The sequence below is a fragment of the Pezoporus flaviventris genome, unplaced genomic scaffold, assembly GCF_033815535.1.
Source record: "Pezoporus flaviventris isolate CSIRO_AGI_PZ_B2104156 unplaced genomic scaffold, CSIRO_AGI_Pfla_v1 ptg000184l, whole genome shotgun sequence".
In the NCBI taxonomy this organism is placed as follows: domain Eukaryota; kingdom Metazoa; phylum Chordata; class Aves; order Psittaciformes; family Psittacidae; genus Pezoporus; species Pezoporus flaviventris.
In genome coordinates, this window is record NW_026892732.1 from 650,208 (window position 1) to 673,763 (window position 23,556).

The following is a 23,556-nucleotide window of genomic DNA, read 5'->3' on the forward strand; positions in this document are numbered from 1 at the left end:
CACCGGGCCGGGGAAAACGGGAGGAGACTGGACCCACCGCGCTGGACAGCCCCGATGTGCTCTGGAGCAGCCCCTTCGCGGAGAAGGGAACCGAGGGTCCCACCCGCCACGGCTGCAATAACGGCGGCCCCAACACGAGCCAGACAAGGACTCCAGGCGCTCGCGTTGGGGTTTGACAAGGTCTGTAGTTAAGGAGCTGGGGGGAGGCGAGCGAAGGACAGACAGATGGACAGACAGTCAGACAGACAGGAGCATGCTGCGGCAGCCGGGCTGGCGCCTAGGACAGGTCCTTGAAGGCGTCGAGGTTGAAGGCCGTGTCCAGGAGCCGCTGCAGCTCCGTCAGGTGGGTTTTCTTGTTGCCGGTGGCAGGGGCAGCTGCTGGCTCCCGCCCTGCATACCTGCGGGGGACACAGTGGGGATGAGGGGGGTCTGGACCCCTCAGGCTCCCCCCCAGCATCACAGCCATACCCCCACTCCCCCCGAGCCCCTACCAGACAGGCTTGGCGCGGTTAATGGTGGTGCGGAGCCGGGGTTTGACGTAGTCATAGTAGCCCTGGTTCTTGTGCTCCTCCTGGCACCACACCAGCTCAGCAGCTGGGTACTTCTCGGCTTCCCGCTGGAGAAGATCGAAGGGGAACGGGGAGAGCTGTGGGGGACACGGAGCAACGTCACAGTGGTATCACGATGGCCACAGCATGCCCAGTCTGCAGGACTGTGCTCACCTGCTCCACCCTGGTGATGGCCACATCGGCCTCCATCTGCCGGGCCTTGCGCTCGCGCGTCAGGTCGTAGTAGACCTTGCCAGTGCAGAAGAGCACCCGCTTTACCTGCTCGGGGTTCTGCGCTGCTGGGCCGCTGTCAGGGATGACGCGGAGGAAGTGGGTGCCTGACAAGGGACAGGATGGCACCATCAGCCACAGCAGCACAGGGCAGGGTGCCGGCATCCAAATCCCGCACCAGGCCCTTTGGGACCCCAGCCTTAGCGAGCGAAGCAGAGAGGCAGGGTCAGACCAGCCAGTACTGGGTCCAGCTCCCAGTACAAACCATCACGACTCAGGGCTGCCAAATCCCAGCTGCATCGCTCCAGTAGGAAGCAGCTGTTGAAGGAAGAAGCACCATGGCAAACACTGGGAAGCTGAGCTGTGTCACCCTGGGGTGCCGGACTTGGCACCAACAAGGGGTGGCTCCAATTTGCTGGGTAGATGTCAGCAGCCAGCACACCCTGACCACGTCTGGGCGAGCACAGGAGGAAGGCAGCCTGGTGCCACACCGGCGCAGAGCTCCTGCATGGGCTGTCTGCGGTGCCCTCATGCCAGTGGCATGAGCCTCACTTGCTGCTCTTTGGCATAGAGAGGCTGCTGCCAGGCGGACTTTACCCAGGGCTGCTGGCTCCTGCCCTTCACCCTTCATCCCGTGGCACGGGGTGGGGGGGAAATGGACACCTCCGCAGTGCTTGTACCTGGCAGCATGTCATCGAAGCTGGAGCGAGCTTCGGGGTGACGCAGCAGAGACTTTGGAGTGAAGATTATCAGCTGGAGTGGGGAGAAGAGGCAGAGTGAGGTGGTCAGCCTCACCAGAAATACCAACCTGCCCATCCTCCCCACCCCTGAGCTCAAGGAGCAGCCACAAGAGATTTGCTCCTCCCTCGGCTGCTGTGCCCTCCCAGACTGGGCACCAGTTTCTGATAGCACCGGCTTTCCCAGTCTGTGTTTCCCCTGGGGAAACGGCTGAAGTGCTGCTGTGGATGTGCCAGCCCCATGGCCAGAGCCGAGGGCAAGTGGCTGGACTGGGTTATTTATTGATGTCCACTGCCCCAATGTCTCTGTCCCTGCCATGAAACACAAGAAAGGATGGCAGCCACCCAGGCTGCACGAGCTGGCTGGCTGCATGCCATGTACCAAGCCAGCCCTGAGCACTAGGAGGTCCTTGGCCCGGACAGGGGCAAACTGCCCATGTTTGCTGCACCAGGAGGTAAAAGAACAAGCCCACCCCAATCGCTACCCCCAGACTGGGCAGGGACACGGGACTGCCAGCACTGACCGGTTTGCGGAAGGGCAGGAGAATCTGGCGCCGGAGGACGTGGAAGAAGTTGGCAGGAGTAGAGCAGTTCACAACGATCCAGTTGCAGTCATAGAGCTGGCGCACGTCAAAGTCATCCAGTTTCTGCCTCGGTGAGCACAGTTCAGGGGATTTCAGGAAACACAAGGTGCATCTTGGCCTCGCAGCTCCAGCAGTGGGGAGAAAAGCAGCACCCAGCCCTCCCTCCCTCCTCACCCCCTCTGAAGAGACTTTGGAGGGGCTGCAGTTCTGTGCTTCTCATCTTGGGGCAACCCGCTCCTAGGCCTCCCTCTGGCCACCTCTGCCTTGAACTGTGCAGCAGCCCCAGGTGTGGTGGAGGTGCAGCCTGGGCACCAGGTTCAGCCCCTTTCCCCAAACCCTCCCAGCTGCAGTGCAAGCCCAGGGCACCCCACACCTCCTGCTACACCCGACCCGACCACAGCACCATGCTGAGCCCACCCAGGTGTCGTTGCCCCCCTCCCCAGCTGAAGGCAGCAGTCAGATCCAGGATGCAGGAGGCTGAGCTCAGCGCAGTTGCCACTCACGGGGAAGACATCGGGATCATCATTGCACATCTGCAAGAATCGCTCTGGCCGGGCGGAGGAGTGCTCAGGACCCTGCAGGGACCAGCAGGGGACAAGGTAAGCAGGAGGCAAGGCTGGTGCTAAACCCCGGTGCCGGGCACTGCCACGCTGCAAACAGTGCTACCTGCTACTGCTGCCCTTGGCTCTGCATCTGGTGCAGCCAGGCAGTGGCACCCTGGGGTACCCGCGAGCTGGGGGTCCTTACCATGCCCTCCATGCCGTGGGGAAGCAGCAGGACGATGCCATTCTGCCTGACCCACTTGGCTTGCCCAGGACAGATGAACTGGTCAATTATGCACTGAGCAGTGTTGTGGAAGTCCCCGAACTGGGCTTCCCAAAGCACCAGGGCATTGGGGCTGGCCATGGCGAAGCCCAGCTCGAACCCTGAGGGATGGGAGAAAAGCAAGGGGTTATCCTCCTGGAGCACCTACCCCCCATCTGCCAGTACAGACCTCACTCACCAAGGACTCCATACTCCGACAGGGAGCTGTTGCAGACGGTGTAAGGAGCCTGGTTGGGCCAGAGGTGGTTCATGGGGATACAAGTCCTCTTGTCCACATTCTGGTCATGCAGGACGTGGTGGCGATGGCTGGAAGAGGGGAAAGCATTACTCCATTGCCACCCTTCGGATCCCTTCCAGGAAGGCTGGAATTGCCTTTACCAAGAGCATGGCTTTACCTGAATGTCCCCCTCTCCACATCCTGGCCGCTCAAGCGGATGTGGATGCCATCTTTGAGCAGGGAGCCAAACGCCATGTACTCTGCCAGGGCCCAGTCCACCGTCCGGTTCTTCACCATCTCCCCACGGGTTTTCAGAATACGGCTCAAACCTGCCAGGATAGAAGCTGGTTTGTAGACAGGATGGGAGGGAGCTCCAGCAACACCGTATTTGTCCCATAACCTGCCCACGGACTGCCTGACTGCAAACACCCAGAGGCAGTGGAACAGACCCACCCCTGCCAAAGGGATGAACCAGGGATGAGAAATTGGAACTGCAGGAAAAGGATCAGCTCTGAAGAAGAGTTACTCCTCGCTTCACTTCCCATAGCCACAGGTCCCTCATGAACTAATCCTCAGACTCACAGAAAGGTTTTGGTTGGAAGGGACCTTCACAGGTCACACCTTCCACTATGGCAGCTTGCTCCAAGCCCTGGCCAACCTGGCCTTGAACACTGCCAGGGATGGGGCAGCCACAGCTTCTCTGGACACCCTGTGCCAGCGCCTCAGCACCCTCAGTATAAAATAGCTTCTTCCTTATGTCCAATCTAAGCCTACCCTCTTTCACTTTAAAACCGCTGTCCCTTCTTCTGTCACTACAGACCCCGGTAAAAAGTCTCTCTGTGCCTTTCTCATAAGCCTGCTTTATATACCAGAAGGCTACAGTAAGGTCTTCCAGAAGCCTTCTCATTTCCAGGCCAAACACCCTGAGCTCTCTCAGCCTTTCAGCACAGGAGAGGTGTTCCAGCCCTGGGATCCTTTTGGAGGCCTCCTCTGGAGCCTTTCCAACAGATCCACATCATTGTGCTGGGACCCCAGAGCTGGATGCAGTGCTCCAGGTGGAGGTCTCAGGAAAGCAGAGTAGAGGGGGAGAATCCCTTCCCTACACCTGCCAGCCACACGTACTGAAGCACTGTAACATCCCTTCCTTCCAGGCCATGTTCCAGCCCTATCCTACATCTTCTCTGGAACAAAACCCCAGTGTGGCATAGCTTCTGCAAGCTCCTACCTCCATGGATAGTGAAATCCTCCACTGGCACTGAGCTGGCCACTTGACCAATGTGTGTCAAGTCCTCTTCATTCAGACCAGTGGAAGGGCAGGTCATGCTCCGGGGCTGGCCATCCAGAGTGAAGAAACCTGCAGAGGAGGAACAGCCCAAGTGTTGTGGGAGCCATGCCCAGCTCCGTGTGAAAAGCTCAGGTCACGGACACCCTCAAGCAAGGGTGAGGGCACCAGGAGCAGAGAGCACCATCCCACCTCCCCACCAGGCTGATTTACTAGAAAAGAGCTGCCACAGCTCTAGAGAAGCCAGACTCTTCGCTAGGGACCTCCAGGATGTTGCTAGGCACTTACCAGGCCAGGGCGAGTCCAGCCAGTGCTTGATGTGCAAAATCTTTTCATCCTTGGATCTTGCATGGGCCTCCTCACAGATCTTATCGTACTTGGCAATTTCCTCCTGAAAGGCAGAACCAGGAGGTGGAAAAGCATTAGCAAGGTCCCCCCAGACAAGGGTGCTGAGCCTGGGGGCCCTGGCACAAGCTTCAAGGGTGTCAGAAGGCACAGCTGGTCCCCAAAGCAGGGGAGCCTTTGACAGCAAAACTGCACCCCAAGGGCAGCTCTGCTAACTGACAACTCTTACTCAGCCCTAAGGATGCTGCAGAGTGGCACCAGGAGAAAGAGAAGCTGGCAGAGCTGCTGCTGCACTTGCTTCCAGAGGGACCTGCACCAGTAAGCCCCAGGCCGCAGCAAGCCTGAGTGCTGCAGAGCCCAAATGTCTCATGGGTCCCTGCTGTGCCGCAGTGGCCCAGCACCACATGGCCTGTGCTGCACTGATCACGGGGGCAATCCTTGATCTAGATGTTCCTGTGCTGTTCAGAGCTGGCACAGTCCAAGGACGAGCCTTGGCTCCTAACCCTGTCACTGCCAGCTCTGCAGCACTCGCCCAAACCTAGCGCAGCTCTGCCACCTTTAGGTGACAAGTACAAGCAGAAACGGGCCCTATCACATCACTGACACGCAGGTCTGTACCAAACACATAGTGTTCCACCCGGGGTTTTCCTCCCAGGCCCCACAGGACCATACCTCATACTCTGGCTGATTTACCACCCCCTGGGAAATCAGCAGCTCTGCATATTTCTGCAGCACTGGCTTCTGCTTCCGGATTTGTTTGTACATCAGGGGCTGCGTGAACATGGGTTCGTCCATCTCATTGTGACCATTGCGCCTGTAACAAACCTGCCAGGAACAGAAAGAGCCTTTAAGAACTGCTGCTTGCGACCCAGAACTCCACAGTCACAGGTACCTGGGTTGCTGTGCTAGGAAGGGTCCTAAACAGGAGGGACCCAGTGCAGGAGTGAGGGTAGGCTCCATACAGAATGTCACCTCTCCAAGTGCACAGCCGCATTACCCCCCTTTACACCACCTCCTCCTTCCCCTTATGTCCAAAGGGTCAGACAAGCCCTGAAGAGGCTTGTCACAGAACCACTGTGAGGGTGGTGCACTGGCACTGGTTGGCCAAAGAAGCTGTGAATGCTCCACCCCTGGCAGTGTTCAAGGCCAGGCTGGACAGAGCCTTGGGCGACATGACCTAGTGGAAGGTGTCCCCGCCCATGGCAGGGGGTTGGAATTAGATGATCTTAGGGTCCTTTCCAGCTCAAACCATTCTCCAATTTATGAACAGAAATCTCACCTTTTAAAAAACATCCCAAGGGCAAGCAAGCACCCACAGCAGAGCCACAGCTTTAGCATAAAGCCTTGAGCCACGTTTCTTACCAAATCCACCACCACATCCTTATGGAAGGTGCTTCGCCACTCTGCTGCCACATTGCACACATACACAACAGCCTCTGGGTCATCCGCGTTGACGTGGAAAATGGGCGCGTTCACCACGCGGGCGACATCGGTCGGGTACGGGGAGGAACGAGCCATGCGGGGGTCTGTTGTGAAGCCGATCTGCAGTGGGTGAGAGGGAACAGGTCCAGCACAATGGTAGGGATCTGGAACACGGCTCCTTTATGGGACACCAATGGTGAAGCTGCCGTGGGGCAGCTGCATTGGATTGGCTCAGGAAAGCACCAGGAGCTGCTGTGGCTGAGCTGGGGATTCCCCCATGGCTGCACTGCTCCGTTGCAGCACAACCTGCACGCCAGGCACTGCAGCCCATCCCGGTTCCTATGCCTGGGACATCATCCCATGGGGATGGGCTGGTCACAGCAAAACGTCTCTGGTTTGCATGGGGCAGAACAGAGCAGCCCTGCCTGATCCTGCATGCCGAGCATTGGATCACACCACCTCTGCACCAGGCTGGACGCACAAGCCGCTACCGCGGAGCAGCTGGGTTTAACATGCCCCTTGCTGATCCCAGGACTATGGCTCACGCCAGGAATGTTGGCTGGGAAACAGTTACTGCTTGCTGCCAGCCACCACCCAGAGTTGAGCCTGCAGAGGCTGGCCTGCAAGGCACCCCATGGACACAGGGGATTTGCTCCTCACCTGGTTGTTCACCACAACGTGGACAGTGCCATGCGTGGTGTAGGAGGGCAGGTCACTCAGGTGGAACGTCTCGTACACGATGCCCTGCCCAGCAAATGCAGCGTCCCCATGCAGGAGGATGGACATCACCTGGGAGAGATGAAGCCACAGCAGTCAGCAGGGGCTCTGCCAGGACAGTCACCAGGAAAGGGAACACGTCTCATCCCTGTGAGCCTTCAGCATCCCAGAAAGGACACAGAACAGCTCATCAATGCATCCAACACTTTCTCAGGGGATGGGAGCAGTGCCAGCTGTGGCTGGCGCAGCTACAGGAGCAGGCTGTGGCCACCAGCTTCCCCCTGAACAAGAGCAACACACTCGGGGGACAGCAGCCGATGCACAGGGGCTGGGAGGCGCATCCCGTTCCCAAACACACACCTCAAAGCAAAGCCTTTAACTGGGGGAAAACAAAAAAATTGCCTCTTTTCACCACGCTTTATCTCCAGAAGAGCTTTGGGCAGAAGCCATTTGGGCAATGGCTTACTCCAGCTCCGGTGACATTACTTTTGCTCTGGTACCCAGAGGCTGGCTGAGGACACTGCTTGCCAGACGAGGACAGAACTTGTCTATTTATATCCAGCCCTTGGGGTGGCCCTTGGGGTGTAGGAGGAAGGGAAGCTCTTTTGATCTCACCTTTCCACTTCTTGGTGTTGAAGACAGGTCTGTGATGAATCAGACCACAAATAACCCCCCACCACCACCTTCCCTGGGTGCAGAGCTGCCTCCTGCTGCCAGCTCCAGCTTCCCCAGCCTCAGGAATGGTTATCCCTGGTCACGTTGAGATCTTTCAGCTTGAGGTTCCTACTGCAGAGTCCCCCAGGATGTGATACTCAGGTTGGCTTTTGGACGCACCCCTCATTTCCATTTTCCAACCAGGGGTTTGGGCGTTTGCCACTCCCCGCAGCAGAGCTGAGCTCAGCATTGGAGGAGGCGGCGATGGAAGCTCAGGATGGGTGAGCCCTTACCAAAGTTATCCCCAAAGACAGTGGGGAAGGATGGGGGAGCAAAGTCAGGGTGATGGCAGGGAAAGGGGCACAGCAACCAAACCCAGCTGGGTTTTTTTTCACTTTCCCTCTAGCCTGCCTCCAACCAAACCCCATCCAGCCCAGGCCACTTCACTGTGGGTGCTTCAGCACCACTCACCTTCTTGCCTTCCGTGTCCCCACAGTAAAACTGCTCTGCTTTTGTCTTGCCTTGAACAACGGGATCAGCTGCTTCCAGGTGAGAAGGATTGGCCACCAAGGAAAGGGTAATGTTCCTGTCAGTGACGCGGTTAATCCGACGGTGGTACATTCCCAGGTGGTACTTCACATCACCAGAGCCCTGATGGACAGGAGAGGAGTCACCCCCAGGAACATAAGTGGCTTTTGGGGCATGGAAGGAGACCTCAAACAGTGTAGCACTGACCCCAGGGGCTGGAAAAAGGGACCTTTCCTGGAGGTCCTGGCAGAAAGCAGCAGGCACTCACTTCAGGAGCTGACCTGGCACCCAGCAAAGCAAAAGGAGCTCATTCCAGGTGCCAGGCCACCAACAAACCTCAGACATGCATCAAGCCTATCTAGGTAAGGTCAAAGGTACAGGGCAAGAAGTGTGGTGCACTGGGGAAGACACTGGAAAACAGGTAACTCTCCCCCCAGCTCTGCCCACACTGTGGCAGTACAGCCAGCACTGGTACCACTCGCAGTATTGCTGCTGTTCCCAGTCAAGGCACCTCGACACCCCAGGCTGCTGCTTTCTCACCTCAAAACCCCACCTGAAGGGCACAGCAGGATGAAGTCAGCTCAGGCCAGTTTTCCAAAAGCCAAATTATACCAGCTTACAATGCTGGAAGCTTTGGGATATGAATGCACTGCAGTCACAGACCCTGCAGCACAAGTGATTTGAGCACTGGGGCTTTTGGAGCTGCTTTAGAGCCCAAGGGTACAAGTCAGCCTCTGCTCCTGGCCACCTTCCCCTCATCCTGTTGCACTGTTTTATGCCTATGGAGAGCTGCTGGAGACACCAGCAGCAGCCAGGGCACACGTCACACCCAGGACAGGCAAGGACAGACCAGTGCTGGCACCGACAATCCAGCTCACTCTGCAGTCATAGCCCCTGGGGACCACACAGGGCCAGGCGACAGCAAATCCCTATGGGCAGAGGAGACTCACTTCATCAGCAGCTTCCAGCTTGGAGTCAAACTGGCAGAAGATCTGCTCCAGCTCTTTCCTTATCACATTGGCAAGAACATTGAGGCGGCCCCTGCAAAAGCAAGACTGTTGTTGGCAACCAGCAGTGCCAGCCTGGTACCAAATGCTGACAGTGATCTGTCATCACATGGAGGCTGTGTCACAGTTCTAGGGTCACTGGAGGAGGGGATTCCCGAGGTGGGGACTGCAGACCCCTCAGCTCAGGGCTGGACCAGCCACCAAACACTGCATGAACACAGCACTGCTGCTCGAGCCACCGCCCCCCTCCAGAGAAGGTGATAAACAAGCTGAAGCTGAAACCACCACGATGAGCAGAGAGAAGGCAAGCCCTGAGCTCTCCAGCTGAGGGTCACCACCAGCAAGACCAGTTCAGTAATGGCAGAAACCAGTGTGCCCCCCAGTACCGAACCCTGGCAGCGGCCCCCTCTTCAGTGCCTCAAGCACAGCTGTGAAGAAAGGCAGGGTTACCTGTGGGGCATCCCCATGATAACATAATCCACTCCCTTCTCACTCGACTTATCAATAATGGTCTTTAAGGCTGGGATCAGCACTTCACAGCCCTCCAGGCCAAAACGTTTCTCTGAAGACCATTTCCGATGGAGGAACTCCTCAAACCTGGAGGCAAAGGGACAGAGGGTTCAGTGCCAGGGCTACAGGGCAGAAACCAGGGAAAGGACAGGGACTGCACCAAGGGAGCCACAGCACCAAGTGATGCTTAAGCAGGCCTGCCCATCCCCCCACCCTGTGCTGCACTTAAACCTTATTTTTAGACCTTTTCTTCCAGGGTCAGCCTGCCAGCCCCAGCAGCTCGCTGGCGTCATCCTGCTGAGCAAGCCAACCATGACAGGCGACGTCAAGACGTGACTCAGGCGGTGACCACATTGCTCCAGCTGGGAGCAAGGGAAGATAAAGAGAAGGTGAAGCCCCCCCGGGTACCTGGTGGAGCGGACCAGCCTGGCCAGCAGCGTGCGCTTCTCTTCGTTGGTGAACTGCATGATGCCCGGAGTCTCAAACTTCCGCCGGATCCACTGGCACTGCTCCAGGTCGTTGATAAACATGAACTCCACGCCAATGTGCTGGCAGTAGGCCATCTGCGCCACAGAAGGAGAAGGGCTGTGAGAGAACAGCCAGAGCTTTAGTGCCAACTCACCCCCTGCAAAAACAGGCACGTGGGGCATTGTATCAGGCCACGGGGCCACGGACTCCTTCATTCCACTCTTTAACCTTTCAGCAAGACAAAGCCTCCTGCACCAGTGGGGACATGAACCCTCTGCCTGGCATCCACAAGGAGCTGCCCCAACACCAGTGAGTGCTGCCTGGGACAGCAGCCGGGGGGGACCCTGGCACCCAGCCTGGGTATTAGCCCTGTTTGGGGAGCCTGGTTTGAGCTGTTTTCCCAGGAAGGGGGATACTGCAGGGGACATCCTGGGGTACTGTGGGGCTGCTCGGACCTTACACATGACCCAGCATCAAAATGTTTAATTCCCTTTCCCCAGGGGGCCCTGGATCAGACCCTCAAGTCCTTTACATCCACATCAGAAGCGAGATTTTTCCTTCTCAGTGGCATCAGCTATAACCAGGTCCAGAACTTCAATTCATATGGCAGAAACAGAATCAGCAAAACCTCCCCCAACAAATAAGTAGCCTGTTCTTGTAGCTTATCTAACATGTTGATGCAGCTTTTCTTCTCCCAAGGTCAACCTGTCTCAGCAGAGACCATGTGAGTAAGCCTGCAGCTTGTCTGGGAGCAGTCTGTGCTTGCAGACCTGTCAGAGCAGGCTATGGAATTTGGCAAGAAAGGGGAAACTGGCTGCAAGACCTGGAAGCCCCAGCACCAGGGTGGAGCTGCTCCTGCCCCAAGCCCCTCTAAGGGGCCACCATGGAGGGCAGCAGAACTACTGCAGCATATGGAGGGGTAGTATCCCTGCTTCCAGCCGCTTCTGTGCTCTACCAGCACCATTTGCTGTGTTCAACTGGAAAACACAGCTGGAGAGGTTGCCAAAAATGCAGTATTGAGTGTCCTGGGCTTTGCTCCACCTTGGGTAGACCAAACATGTGGCCCCAATGCAGCATGAAGCTGCAGGTGATCACAGATGAGCAGGTAACACTGGGCAGCTGCTACGAGTGGGGCAAGTGCTGAGGAACAGCTCCCAGCCTGCAAAGCTCAACATGTGCCGGTTGGCGCAGGCTGTGGGCAGCAGCAGGGCCCAGGACCTTCAAAAAGCAACTGCTCTGCCCCGGTACAAACAGGTCCCACACAGACCCCCCGCCAGGCCTCCTCACCTCCAGCCGACGGATGATTTCCCGGAGTGGAAGAGCCGATTCATTTCCCCCGATGAAAGTGGTTGTGGGCAGGTGGAATACCTTGTCGAGGTCAGATTCATCCAGCCCGTAAAAGCCTGCAGGGTTTTCCATAGGTGGGACAAGCAAAAGCAAGAGAGAGAAGGAAGGAAGGGGGATGGGGGGACACCATCACACAGGTACCAGGTGCAATTGGGAGAGGTGGGGAAGGGACAAAAAAAAAGCAGCATAAAACCAAAAATAAGCATGAAGGAGGTTTATATGGATAAAAAGCCGTAATTAAACCAAAAGACATTAAGCACAGAACCACAAAATTATTATGAAAGGTAATGCAGGAAACAAAACACAAAGCAATATATATATGCATGTAAATCAGCAATTAAAATCCAGGGTGAGAGTCAGGAAGTTTTGTAGCCCCAAGAACAGAAAAAATACACCACAAATTATAACAGAAAGGAAGAGAAAAGAAACAGGAATTGAGGAGGCACCGAACACAACGGAGGTGTCGCCACATGGTGGGAATTAAAAAGGAAGAGTCAACATGGAGAAGGAAACAGTTAAAACAGACAAACCCCAAAGAGGGAGAGAAAGAGAAGCGAGAGAAAGAACGCGGCATCAGGGTTCTGCAACGGACTCTCCTGAATAGCTCACTGGGAGCAGGGCAGCCAGCCGGCCCCGCGGGCATTCTGCTGCCCAAATACTTCTTCACCCCAATTAACAGCCTTTTAATTAGGGGTTTAACCTAGCTCTGTTCAGCAAACCCCATCCTTTTTGGGGTTGTCACCTTGTGGTTCATAGGCGGCTCCTGCTCATGGCACACGGCACTGTGGGAGACGGGCTGTGCCTGGAGCAGGACACAGAGCGCAACATCAGGGTCTGGAGCTGCAGATGAGCCCCAGCACCATCACCCACAGCTGGTCCCTGTCAGGGCCCGGCACAGCTCCATGGTCCCCCAGAGCCATTGGAGGTGCCTCAGCGCCCACCAAAACTCAGGATTGTCTCTGGGGAAACTGAGGCATGGAGGAGGAGGGACCCTGAGCTCACTGAACCAATGCAGTGAGGCAAAAGCAGAGCTGGGCAGGAGACTGGGAAGTCCCAAGACCCTCCTGCAGCAGGAGCTGGGCTGGAAGGGGGGTGGATGCGCAGAGCTGCCTCTCGGGCTCCTGTTCATCCCTCCCAAACTCTCAATGGAGCCAGGGCTCAAGGTGTTTCCTAACCCAGGGCAGGAGCCACAGAGGAGGCAGCCACCACTGCTCCTCCAGCTCCCCTAAACCAGCCCAAATGCCCCAGCTGGGGTCTCTTTATGGGAGAGTACAGGGGATACCAGCCCTTAAACACTGCAAGGCAGCAGAACCCACCTTCCTCTGGGCAAAGGGAGGCAAAACCTGGCCCCTCCAGAACTGGCCCTCCTTGAACTTAATCTTAAAAGACTCTGTCCCTTGCTCTGTCAAAAACAGAGGATGAGCTGGAGATGGAGCTGTCCATGTCCTGTCCCTGTGCAGCCTGGAGGACGGTGCTTGCTGGAGCCTGGGAACAGCCACGGCAAGCCTGGAGTGGAGGTTTCCCTGGTTGCTGCTGCCATCCATCCATCCTTCGCCCAGTATCACCCTCCTGCACGCTGCTAGTCGCAGGGGAAGGAATTAAAGCATGCCGTGGGGAGCTCAACTCTGGAGCCGTGCCTGGGAGCACTGAACTGCAGTGGCAGGAGCTGAGCGATTGGCCCCATGTCTCCAGGACTTCTCTGCAGTTCCAACCCAAACAAGTCCTGGAGAGAGGCAGCATTAGCATGGCGCATCCCAGGTAAACGGCTTGGCTGGAGGTTTCAGGGAAGCCTCAGGAATTTGCTGTGGCTCCCAGCGCCACGGCACAGGGCTTCAGCTGCCTCTGCCATGCCAGTTTGAAGACTCAGGCACGCTTTGGGGGGTATCAGATTTTACAAAGAGTTTTCAGGGTTCTGAGCATCTCTGCTTCTGCTTTACTGCAGCCTGACAGCTTTCCTGACAGCGCTCTGTATTTATAAGCAGCACTACCACCACATGAGGGGAAGGCTCGGGACACACCAAAATGTGTGCTCTAGCAAGCCAGGCATGCAAACACAGCATGGGAAAGGCCAGCGAGGGGCTCTACCAGGGTCTCTACAGGTGAAGCATCGCTAACCAAGCACCTACATCATGGCTTGTAGCGGGACAAATGAAAAATAAACACATTCCAAAACTCAAGAGTGGTGCGAGAGAGGAGGGGTCCGGTCACCGGCTTGGTTCATGCCCAGAATAACCTATTCAAAGAGAGTCCTGCACTCCAGAGGGTTAAAGGCTCATTAATTGCATACCTCCTACTGTTAACACTCTCAGCCGCTCCTTGAACACTGCGAGGTCTGGGGTGGGCAGGGAGGGGGGTGCAGAAAGGGAGAAGATAGAGAGACGCAGTCAAAGTTAGTAAAAAACCCTATAACTGTGAAAACTAGTCATGGAAAGCACAAGTCAACAAATTACAGTGTTTCAAATACAGTCAGAAACCAAGAGAGGCAAAAGGTTGGGATGAGGATGACTATGCGCTAGGCGGAAAAAGAAATCCCTGTGGAAAGTCTGGCAAGAGGAGGGAGGAGCAGGGAGGGAAAAGGGGGCATCAGACACTGGGGAGCAGTTGAGCTGCATGGTTTGAGATCTCCTCTCCCTCTGCCCATCACAGCATCTCCACCTCCTACCATCAAGACATCCTTCTGCCAAGCTGCACCCAGGGGAGCATCATCTTCTGCAGCGCATGGGCTGCTTCCCACCAGCATCTGCTCCAAGGAGGATTTCACGATCAACCCAAGGAGGCTCTGCTGCCTCCTTGGATCAGGAGGGGAGATCAGGAAGGGGATCAGGGTGTTCAGGAGAAAGACCACGGCACAGAAGGCAGGCACACACCACACTGTGTTTCCTGAGTGTGCCATCTGCAGAGCTGCATGGGTGACCCAAGTGCCCCAGTCTCACTCAAGTTACAAGAAGGGCTCTGGACACACTCCTCCTTTGGTTGGAGGGGAAAATTTCATGTTCGGGTGAGACCTTTGGTGAGCAAGGTCACAAAACTGGTCAGGGCAGATGGCAGCGCTCCCAGCAAAACTCCTGCAGGGGCTTGCCTGGGTCCTCCCGAGCTGGAGGACAATTTCCATCAATCTCCCTGGGCAAGAGGCAGGAGCAGCTGCCTTCCATGGACGGACACTCAGACACACGCCGCTTTCCAAGCACCACCTGCATTTCAGCATGGTAAGGTGTTATTTCTTTGGACAGGTCACATCAAGTTTCTGCAGTCATCTCATCCTTGTTTCGCACCACTTACCATGCCAGATCAGCTGCAGAAGACCAGGATGAGATTACTTTGGTTTTTAAACAGAAAAGACAAGAGAAAGAGCTGTTTGGTGGCTCCAGCCCCACCACTCCTCAGGCCAAGTACCCCAATCCACCTTTCTTTTCCTCTCCCTTACATTTTCTCCAAAGCTCACTGCTAAATCCAAAGAGAGCTTGAAACCAGACACAAACCAGTTACTAAACAAAAGGCAATTGAGAAGAAAGATCAATTTCTGAGATTAATCATGCAACTCCTTTGAATTACAGCACTGCCTGGCCATGGTTTAGGCTGTTGGCAGCAGAGCTCACACCACAAAAGCTGACCTTTAAGGATTTCACTGCTCAGAAACAAGATTATTTCTAAGTTTCAAAACCACTCCTGTTATTAACTGCTCTGTCAAGTGTTAAGAAATACTCTTTCAAAGGAAAAAACAGCCAGAAGGATCTGCTAGAAATCGGCTTTCTCTGCCACACGCCAGCAACACCCAATGCTAGGCTGGCTGGAGCTGTGCCCACACTCTGCACCAGCACCGCTTTCCTCCCCTCCTGCTGAGCACTGGTTGCAAGCTATGTTTGCCAAACTGTATTTTAAGACTGATCAGTTGAGGTTTTCCAAGATAAGGATACCAGGGGAAAGTCTATTCAGTATAAATCATACTTACAGCAAGATAATAAAGCCTCCTTTGATTAGACACAGCCATTTGAGTATGGGGTCTTACCATGGGACACAACCCCAACATGAGCTAGAGACTGACAGCAGCACAGCTTGTGCCCAGGGCTCATTATTTCCTATGAATTCATGGATTCCTGGCAATTAAATCAACACCAGGAGCAGCAGTGACAGGTATGTTAGTATGGAAGACACAAAGAAATGGGAATTAAACTTTATGCCTGGCTCAGACACACTGATCACAGACTGAGATTCTCTTCCAGCCGACCCTACACACAGGCCATGCCTGAACACTTCCCACCCTGGTGAGCTGGGCTGAGTCACGCTGCTGGTCTCATGACCACTCGCCCTGGGGGAGCAGGAGAAATGGAGCTCATTCCACTTCACCCAGATCCTGTTCCAGCTGCAATGATGCTTGAGCTCAGCTCTGCAGCTGGGGCTGCGCAGGAGGACCTGCACTTGGGTTCCTTTGGGCCCTGGGCTCTTCTTCCTCTGAAGCAAAGATGCTGCTGGAGCACACCCTGCTTCAGAATAACCACATGGACAAAGCAGAAGGAAAGCCCTGTCAAGTGACTTTCCCTACTGAAGCAGCCCCGTAAGTTCAACATCTAAGCGGAAACCAGTAAGGAGTAGTGTCCCTCAAGGGTCCGTAATGGGACCAATGCAGTTTAATATCTTCATCGATGGCATGGACAGTGAGACTGAGAGCACCTCAGCCAGGCCACAGGTGACACTAAGCTGAGTCATGCAGTTAATACACTAGAGGGAAGGGATGCCTTCCACAGGACCAGGAGAGGCTGGAGGAGTGGGCTCCTGTTGAAGTCCATGGCCCCTATGAGTTCCAACAAGGCCAAGTGCAAGGGTTGGGGCAATCCCCAGTCCCAGCACAGACTGGGGGGATGGATGGATGGATGGATGGATGGATGGATGGATGGATGGATGGATGGATGGATGGATATCAGCCTCGTAGAGAAGGACCTGGAGATGCTGGTGGGTGACAAATTGTACATGAGCTGGCAATGTGCACTTGCAGCTCAGAAACCCCACCATGTGCTGAGTTGCATCCCCAGAGCATGAGCAGCAGGTCAAGGGAAGGGATTCTCCCCTTCTACTGCACTCTCCTGAGACCACCCTGAGGGTCCCTTTTCTCATGAGGGAGAAGTTGCTGCAACAACTTGCAGCTGTCCAGCTCTGGGTTCATGCATACCCTCCTCTCAAAAGGAAAACATGTCTACCAGGCACAGGGCTTCAGAGCTCTCCTCTACTGCTCTGCTTCAGGACTGTAGCACCCACTGCACAGGCCAAAAGCCATGAACTAGAAAAGAGTCTCCTCACTCTTTCCTCTGACCAGCCACTGGGAACGGCTTCAAAGTCACCTACAAACATCTCCCTGCTCCCACTGCAGTGCCAGCTACAAGTACTTGTGCCCTCTCCTGCATCTGAGTTCATGGCCATCATCTCCCCCCACAATTCCAATCAAAATCTCACAGGCATAGGGCTTGCTCCAGCTCAGAGCCAGCTGGCTCCTGAGGCGCAGCCAGAGCTTGGGCCTCGGGACAAGCACGTCAGAAATCCAGACCTCAGGATGAAGCAGCTTCCCCATCATCCATCAAGCTGGGACAACCAAAACCTACTTTTTGCCTCCCACTCGCAGCACATGTAATCCTGCAGGAAGGGCCAGCAGGTCCAGGGCTGGTGTCCCTGTGCTGGCAGCTGAACAAGGAATCAAAGTGGTTTACATGCACCGTGCGCTCTGATCAGCTGTTTCAGTTGTGCGAGGTTAGTAGTCATTACTGCTGCTCTACTCTAAGTTAGAAGCATGCCTCTCGAGCGCTTGTAGTGCCAGGGTGACGACCCTTGGAAAGCACCAGCAAGGTGACAGAGCTCAGCGCCACAACCTCGCTCTAGCTAAAAGAACGGCAGCGTACTACAGAGATCAAGTGTAAAGCACGTTGAGAGGCTCTGAGTTTAAGCACTTCCAGATTAGGATTCCAAATCCTAGGCACCACACACGTTTCTGTGCAACACTCATGCATCTTTCGCTCAAAGGCATCGGGATCTCCACCTCCCTACTCGGATGGGAATGCATCCCAAAGCTTCCTTGTTATGATCACTGGCAGGGCTCAGTCTTGGAAAAAGGGGGCAATTGCAGGATTTACAGATGCTGTGGCAAGCTGGGAGCGAAGGAGGGCAAGGCATTGCCGCAGGAGCACACCAAGAGGCGCTTCTCAGCCCCATTCCCCTGGCTCTCGGGGGCCCCCAAGAGCAGCAAGGAGCTGAGGGAACAGACCTCCAGCTCTCACCAGCACAAAGCCTCTCTGTCTGGCAATTCCAGAGGATGCAATGGCTTCCACTCCTGGAGGAGTGAGTTCAATGACAGTTAATTGGCACCCACTGGAGGAGGAACCTGAGCCGAGCAATAGCGTTTTGGCACAGGAGCCGTTTGGCAGGGCGGCCGGATGGGGGCAGAACTGCTCCGCAGCAGCTGACTGACTGTAAATTTAGAGTGATCATTACTAAGGAAACTTAAGACCTTTCCCCCCTTACTGATGAAGCAATCTACCTACAAAGCTATGAAAGAGAGAGGAGCTCAAGCAATGCAGCACTAACTGCTCTCAAAGCCCTCACCCAATTTGTCTGTGGATGTGATAATATCGGCTGGAAGGGAGGAGTCCAGATCTGCATCCAAGATGCCCAGTGGGTCGAGTTGTGCTACATGATGCCCTCGAATCTATGAAATGAGCCAGGAATGGAAAGGAGAACAGGTACCAAGAGGGAGAGGGGAAAGGGAGAAAAACAAAAGAGGGGAGGGGTAAAAAAGTTAAATTACATTAGAACAAATTTGCAGAGTAATTCTCACCAACGTTTGAAGAAACAGTTACTGGCGCATCATCAAAATTTACACAACTAATGCCAAGAGGATCAAGCTTTGCAATGTGATGACCCCTGACCTGGAAGCAACAACACAGATTAGTCATTAACACATGTTAATTGCAGAAACATACCTTACAATAAAAATAAAAGGCATGCAGTTTCCCTCTACGTTTGCTGCAGAGCCACCCCAACTTCTGGCTGCAACTAAAGCCTGGAGAAGGTTGGTTTACTTTCAACGGCAGCACATAGGTGTGAGTACCACCAGCTTCAAGGACTGCTCTGCTTTGCCTGAAGCCATGGGGAAGGCAATCTCCTCCACAGCAGAGACCTTCCAGAACTGAGGTCCAAGGGTCTCCCACCACTTTTCCTGTGTCCAAGCTGAGCACCTCCTCTCTACAGATGCAGTAACTCCACACCAGCGGTTTCTTCCTGATCGTAGCAACTGCAGAGTCCATTTTCCAGATTTTGGCAGATCGAGGTGCTCTCTTGCCAACACAGCAAAGGAAACCAGTATTGCCAGCAGCAGCAGCTCCAGAAAGGCGCCTGAAGCACATGTGCCTGTCTGTGCTGCTAGAGGCCAGCAGCTCACAGCATCCTTTTGGAGAGATGACCCTACAGCAGGACCAGGAGGACTCTCCTGGGAAGTGGCAGGTGCTGAAATACCAAATTGCTCTGGCAGCAGGAGAGCCTCGATGGCTCCTGGTGGCAGCAGCCAGGCCAGGAGTCACCACCTGGGTCTGAATTCACATCGGGAGCCACAGAGGTAAGGAGGTTTGCTTTTCCTTTCACAAGAGAAAGTGCCCGCAGCTGGACCTCAGCACATCTCACCGGGCAAACTCCATTTATCTCGGCAGCAGCCCTCTTCAGTTGGCACGTCACAGCTTATTTCTTGACAGCTCCTGCTCTGGAAGCTTCAGGCTCAGCTCAGCTGGGAGCGGGCCAGGAAACACGACTGCCATGGTGCTGGTTGCGGTGCTGCCCTTAAGCTGTGGGAACGATGCTTCCAGCCATCAACCCTGTTGCCATTTAGAATAGGCACTTGCATACAAGAGGATTACTAAACCTCTAGTACAAACCACGCATACTGATCTGACTTTCCTTTACCACAGAGGCATTCCTATCCAGAGTATCCCCAGAGGAAAGGGTTTTTGCGGTTTTGCCAGCCAGAGCCTGAAACCAGCCATCAGCATTAAGGCAAACTGCTAAGAAAGCACTGATCCCCTGCCCTGCTCCCTGCAGGGCCAGATGACAACGTGCCCCTGAGCACTGCTGGCCACATGGAAAGCTCCTCTTCTAGGCCAGCTTTGTCTGAGAACTGTTTGCTTGTCTGTCTTGCAACAAAGCATGGGGCTGGCCCATCATCTCCCAGCTGGCAGGACACATGCTCAGCGCATTGTTTCCCATGGCCAGGATGCTCTCACCAGGACCAGGAGAGCACTTTATCCAGCAAAGAGCTTTGAGCTCGGGGTACCCAGTGGCTCTGAGGTCGACTCAACAGTTTGCAGGTGCGCAACAAACGCTCAGATTGGTGTGACAGCAAAGAGGTCTCTTCCCCCCTAGGAGCCATGCTGGTTGTTATTCTCCACATGCAACGCAAGCCTCTTAGCCCCCAACCCAAAACAAGCACACAGCAGATACCTGCAGGAAGCATCACGCTTGCAGGCTCTGACCCTGACTGGGGACTTCAACCACCCACACAGCTGACAGAAAAGCAATCCAGGAAACTACTGGAGAGGGCTGAGGGCAATTTCTTAGTAGAGACACTAGAGAGCCTGACCAGGGGAGAGGCAATGCTGGACTTGTTGACCTCTTCAATGAGTTCTTCTGCATTAGTGAACAAAACTAGGGGTAGCCCAGGCTGCAGCAATCCCACCCTGGTGGAACTCTCAATCTTGAGGGGTATAGGACAGGACAGAGTCAGGACCCTGAACCTTAGGAAGGCAAACTTTCGGCTGGTGCTAGTGCGTGGGATCCCTTGGGACACTGCCCTCAGAGCCAAAGGGGTGAATGAGAGTGACATAGTTCTTAGGCCGCAAGAGCTCCCAGTCCTGACATGCAAGAAGTTGGCCAGGGGAGGCAGGAGGCCAGCTAAGTGAAGTCAAGACCTCTGAGGCAAACTAAAACCCAACAGGAAGATGCACAGGCAGTGGAGGCAGCGATACACATCTTGGGGAGATTACAGGGACATGGCCTGGGAGGGCAGGGATTGGTTCAGGAAAACCAAGGAGCAGCTGGAGCTGAACTTGGCTAAGGACATGAAGAGTAACAGGAAGGGTTTCCTCAGGTACACAGACAACAAAGGAAGAAAAAGAAACTGTACCCTCCAATGACCCAAACAGGAGACCTGGCTACAGCCAGCATGGAGAGGATGCATCCAGTTCATCCAATTAAGAAGTAATTGCCTGCTGTTTTAAGTATGTTCCCCATCACAGGCAGCACTTCCTCCTGCCTTCCTACTCTTTCATACCTCCATACACTGCACTGAACTTCCCCACTGCAGCACAGGGGCTGCCACAGTGATACCAGGGTAGGAAGGGAGCTGCATTGCTCACTGAAGAAAAATACATCCAAGAGCAATCATGCCCCAGTGCTGCCACTCAAGAGACTGAGGAAGTGATGGGAAAGCAGAAATGGTTACAGGTTTTGTGTTCAAATTGCTGACTTGGAGCTGCTCCTTCCAGTTGTTTGAACTTGGCATCTGCTCGCTTGTTCCACCGCTGAGAGCTGCGTGGCCTCTAGCAGGTCACCAGGATCCACCCGAGCTGGAGCGAGCCGGCAGGGTCACCTCCCATGGAACCAGTCACAAGGATAGATGTAGGTTGTTACAAACAGGTCCCTCCCTATGGAAAAGCAGGGAGTGTCCCAGCACTGACGTCAGCTCCTCAGCTCCGGAGGCAGGCAGGGCATGGGCACCTTCAAACCAGAGAGCAGGGCCAAGCCTGGGCAGACCTCTGGACTTGCCCAGTGCTGCAGTTCTTGCCTTAACCTGTGGCCCTATGCACTGGATTTCCTCGTATCTGAGCAGGAACATGACCTGCAGCAGGTGCTCCTTTGCAGGAACAGGGCACTCCTCCACAGCACCCGGGTTTGTTCACTTCTTGTCAAAGCTCCGGTGAGAGACCCCACACTTGACAAACTGGAGTGTAACCAGAGGTGACAGGATCACACTTCTAAATGAAGAAATACATTTAAATGTTCTCTCGAGTTAAAATACTTGCTGGCCACCGCCTAGCCGGAAGATGTTTCCTTCCTGCTTGAAACTTGTGTCTCCCAGAAGGCTGACTTCAGCAGCATCAGTCTGAGTTGCAGCCCAGCAGCACCACAGCTCTCCTCCAGGTTGTAAATCACAAGGAGATGTTTCCTGAACTTTTATTTTGGGACCTCAGAAGTTCTTGCAGCAACATAGGGGAAGCAGGATGGGTGTCCCACACCACTGCTGAGCATGGCAGGGGCCCATAGCACAGGAGCATCATTCCAGAAGCCAGCAAACCACCAAGACCACCCCTTCCCTGCATCCTAGTTGCTGTTTGGGTGACAACAGCTTTAATCTTCCTATTGTCCACCAAAGCCCCAGCTAAGCTTCTGCCCAGACAAATCAGCAGCTCCTCTTAAAAGCCAGGCAGCCCAGCAGGCATCCAGCATACTCTCCATGCCAAACACATGCATCACCTGCACTAACCCAGACCACCTGTGCCACTGCATGCCCCTATATACAGGGCAGGCTCCTCCTCACACAGCCTCCTTACCTGATAAGCCCTGATGAGAGACTGTACTGCAAGATGATCCTCCACCAGTTTATCTACGTTGGGCTGTGCCTGACCCAGAAACTGGGCCTGGGTCAGCGTGGAAAGGCTGGTACTGAGTGGAGGGGGGCTTTGGTAAGCAGTGCCTGGAGCAGCTCCAGCATTGGCGTTGCGAAAGAAGATGTCCCATGACTAGGAAAAGAGAAAGAAGAGAGGAGACAGAGTCATTATCCAGGACCCAAACCCTCCTCACTCAGGGTTACAGGGGTCTCAGCTCTATTGCCAAAGCAGGAAGTAAAATCCCCCAGGGACAGAGCTGCCTCCTCCCTGCACCCCAGCTCACACAGCTGCTGCTGAAGGCAGTTGCTGCCTTCAACAAGAAAGCACCAGAGCTCTCCTGCCATTCTACTGATGCCATTATCCTTCCTCCCATCCCTCTGGGTTACCTCTTTTGGCATGAGACCATCCCCAGAGCCCTCCTCCCTCGGCAGCAGTGCTTGGGACAGGACATGGTGACACCCTTTGCCCACCTTGGCTCCTGAAACTGCTACTCAGAGCAACAAGCCCCAGCCTGGCTCCAGGCTCTCGTTTCCTGCTTTCCAGGAGACTGCCCCCTGAACACCCACAGTACTTTCTGAAATGCTTTTGCCCTGTAATCAAATACACCTCTTCCTCTTTTTCATGGTCTGAATGGCCCAAGACCCAGCATATGCCATACTGTCCAACCCTGAACCAGCAGCCTGAAGAGCCCAGAACCATCCTAGGCCAAACCCAAGCTGACCTGTCTACTGGGAGAGGCAGCAGGAGACCTGGGAAAGAGGAGACCAGCAGAGCAAAGTCCAAGCCACATCCTCCTGTCACGCTCTCACCTCTGCCACTGACTGATCCCAAAGTACAAGGGCAAGGCAAGCAGCATTCATGTCCCAGCATATACCTGAGACCGCAGCTACAGCAAACAGGTCCTGTCTGGGTCTCTCCTCCAATCTCAGCACCCTGCATGCCCCAAACCTCATGTGTAGAGAGCACCAAACCAATCTCAGTGATGGTGCTGGAGCGGGGCCAGAGAAGGGCAATGGAGCTGGAGCAGGGCCTGGAGCACAAGTGTGATGGGGAAGGGCTGAGGGACCTGGGGGGGTCAGATGGAGAAGACAAGGCTCAGGGGGGACCTGATCGCTCCCTACAACTGCCTGAGAGGAGGATGGAGCCAGGAGGGGCTGGGCTCTGCTCCCAAGGAACAAGGGACGGGACAAGAGGAAACGGCCTCAAGCTGCACCAGGGCAGGTTTAGATGGAGCTGAGGGGAATTCCTTCCCCAGAGGGTGCTCAGGCATTGGAACAGGCTGCCCAGGGCAGGGCTGCAGTCACCGTCCCTGCAAGTGTTCACACAGAGTTGAGACAAGGCCTCAGTGCCATGGGTCAGTGGTGGCCTTGGCAGTGCTGGGAATGGTTGGACTTGATGAGCTTAAAGGGCTTCTCCAACCTGGTTGATTCTGTTCTATGATGCAGCGACAGGCAAAGCACTGCCCTGTCAACCCCACCACATTTAAATCACATCAAAAAG

At 54.9% G+C, this 23,556-nt stretch overlaps 1 protein-coding gene across 4 annotated transcripts in view; it reads right to left on the bottom strand.

Moving 5' to 3' along the window:
- Positions 1-151: 151 nt before the first annotated feature.
- Positions 152-23,556, bottom strand: part of OGDH (oxoglutarate dehydrogenase) — a 32,593-nt gene continuing 9,188 nt past the window's right edge. The window contains exons 3-24 of one of the 4 annotated variants that reach the window (XM_061440922.1): positions 22,000-22,188; positions 18,008-18,110; positions 13,710-13,754; positions 11,363-11,478; positions 10,016-10,170; positions 9,548-9,694; positions 9,041-9,131; positions 8,034-8,213; positions 6,852-6,980; positions 6,132-6,311; positions 5,442-5,594; positions 4,713-4,815; positions 4,368-4,496; positions 3,321-3,471; positions 3,104-3,231; positions 2,848-3,026; positions 2,604-2,675; positions 2,041-2,163; positions 1,460-1,532; positions 723-886; positions 492-646; positions 152-398 (exon numbers count right to left, since the gene is read on the bottom strand). In XM_061440922.1, the coding sequence (XP_061296906.1) occupies positions 278-398; positions 492-646; positions 723-886; positions 1,460-1,532; positions 2,041-2,163; positions 2,604-2,675; positions 2,848-3,026; positions 3,104-3,231; positions 3,321-3,471; positions 4,368-4,496; positions 4,713-4,815; positions 5,442-5,594; positions 6,132-6,311; positions 6,852-6,980; positions 8,034-8,213; positions 9,041-9,131; positions 9,548-9,694; positions 10,016-10,170; positions 11,363-11,478; positions 13,710-13,754; positions 18,008-18,110; positions 22,000-22,188 (2,886 nt within the window). In that variant the 3' untranslated portion in view covers positions 152-277. Of the gene's footprint in view, positions 399-491; positions 647-722; positions 887-1,459; positions 1,533-2,040; positions 2,164-2,603; positions 2,676-2,847; positions 3,027-3,103; positions 3,232-3,320; positions 3,472-4,367; positions 4,497-4,712; positions 4,816-5,441; positions 5,595-6,131; positions 6,312-6,851; positions 6,981-8,033; positions 8,214-9,040; positions 9,132-9,547; positions 9,695-10,015; positions 10,171-11,362; positions 11,479-13,709; positions 13,755-18,007; positions 18,111-18,239; positions 18,331-21,999; positions 22,189-23,556 lie in introns of all 4 variants that reach the window. The other 3 variants (XM_061440923.1, XM_061440924.1, XM_061440925.1) reach the window with 3 other exon arrangements.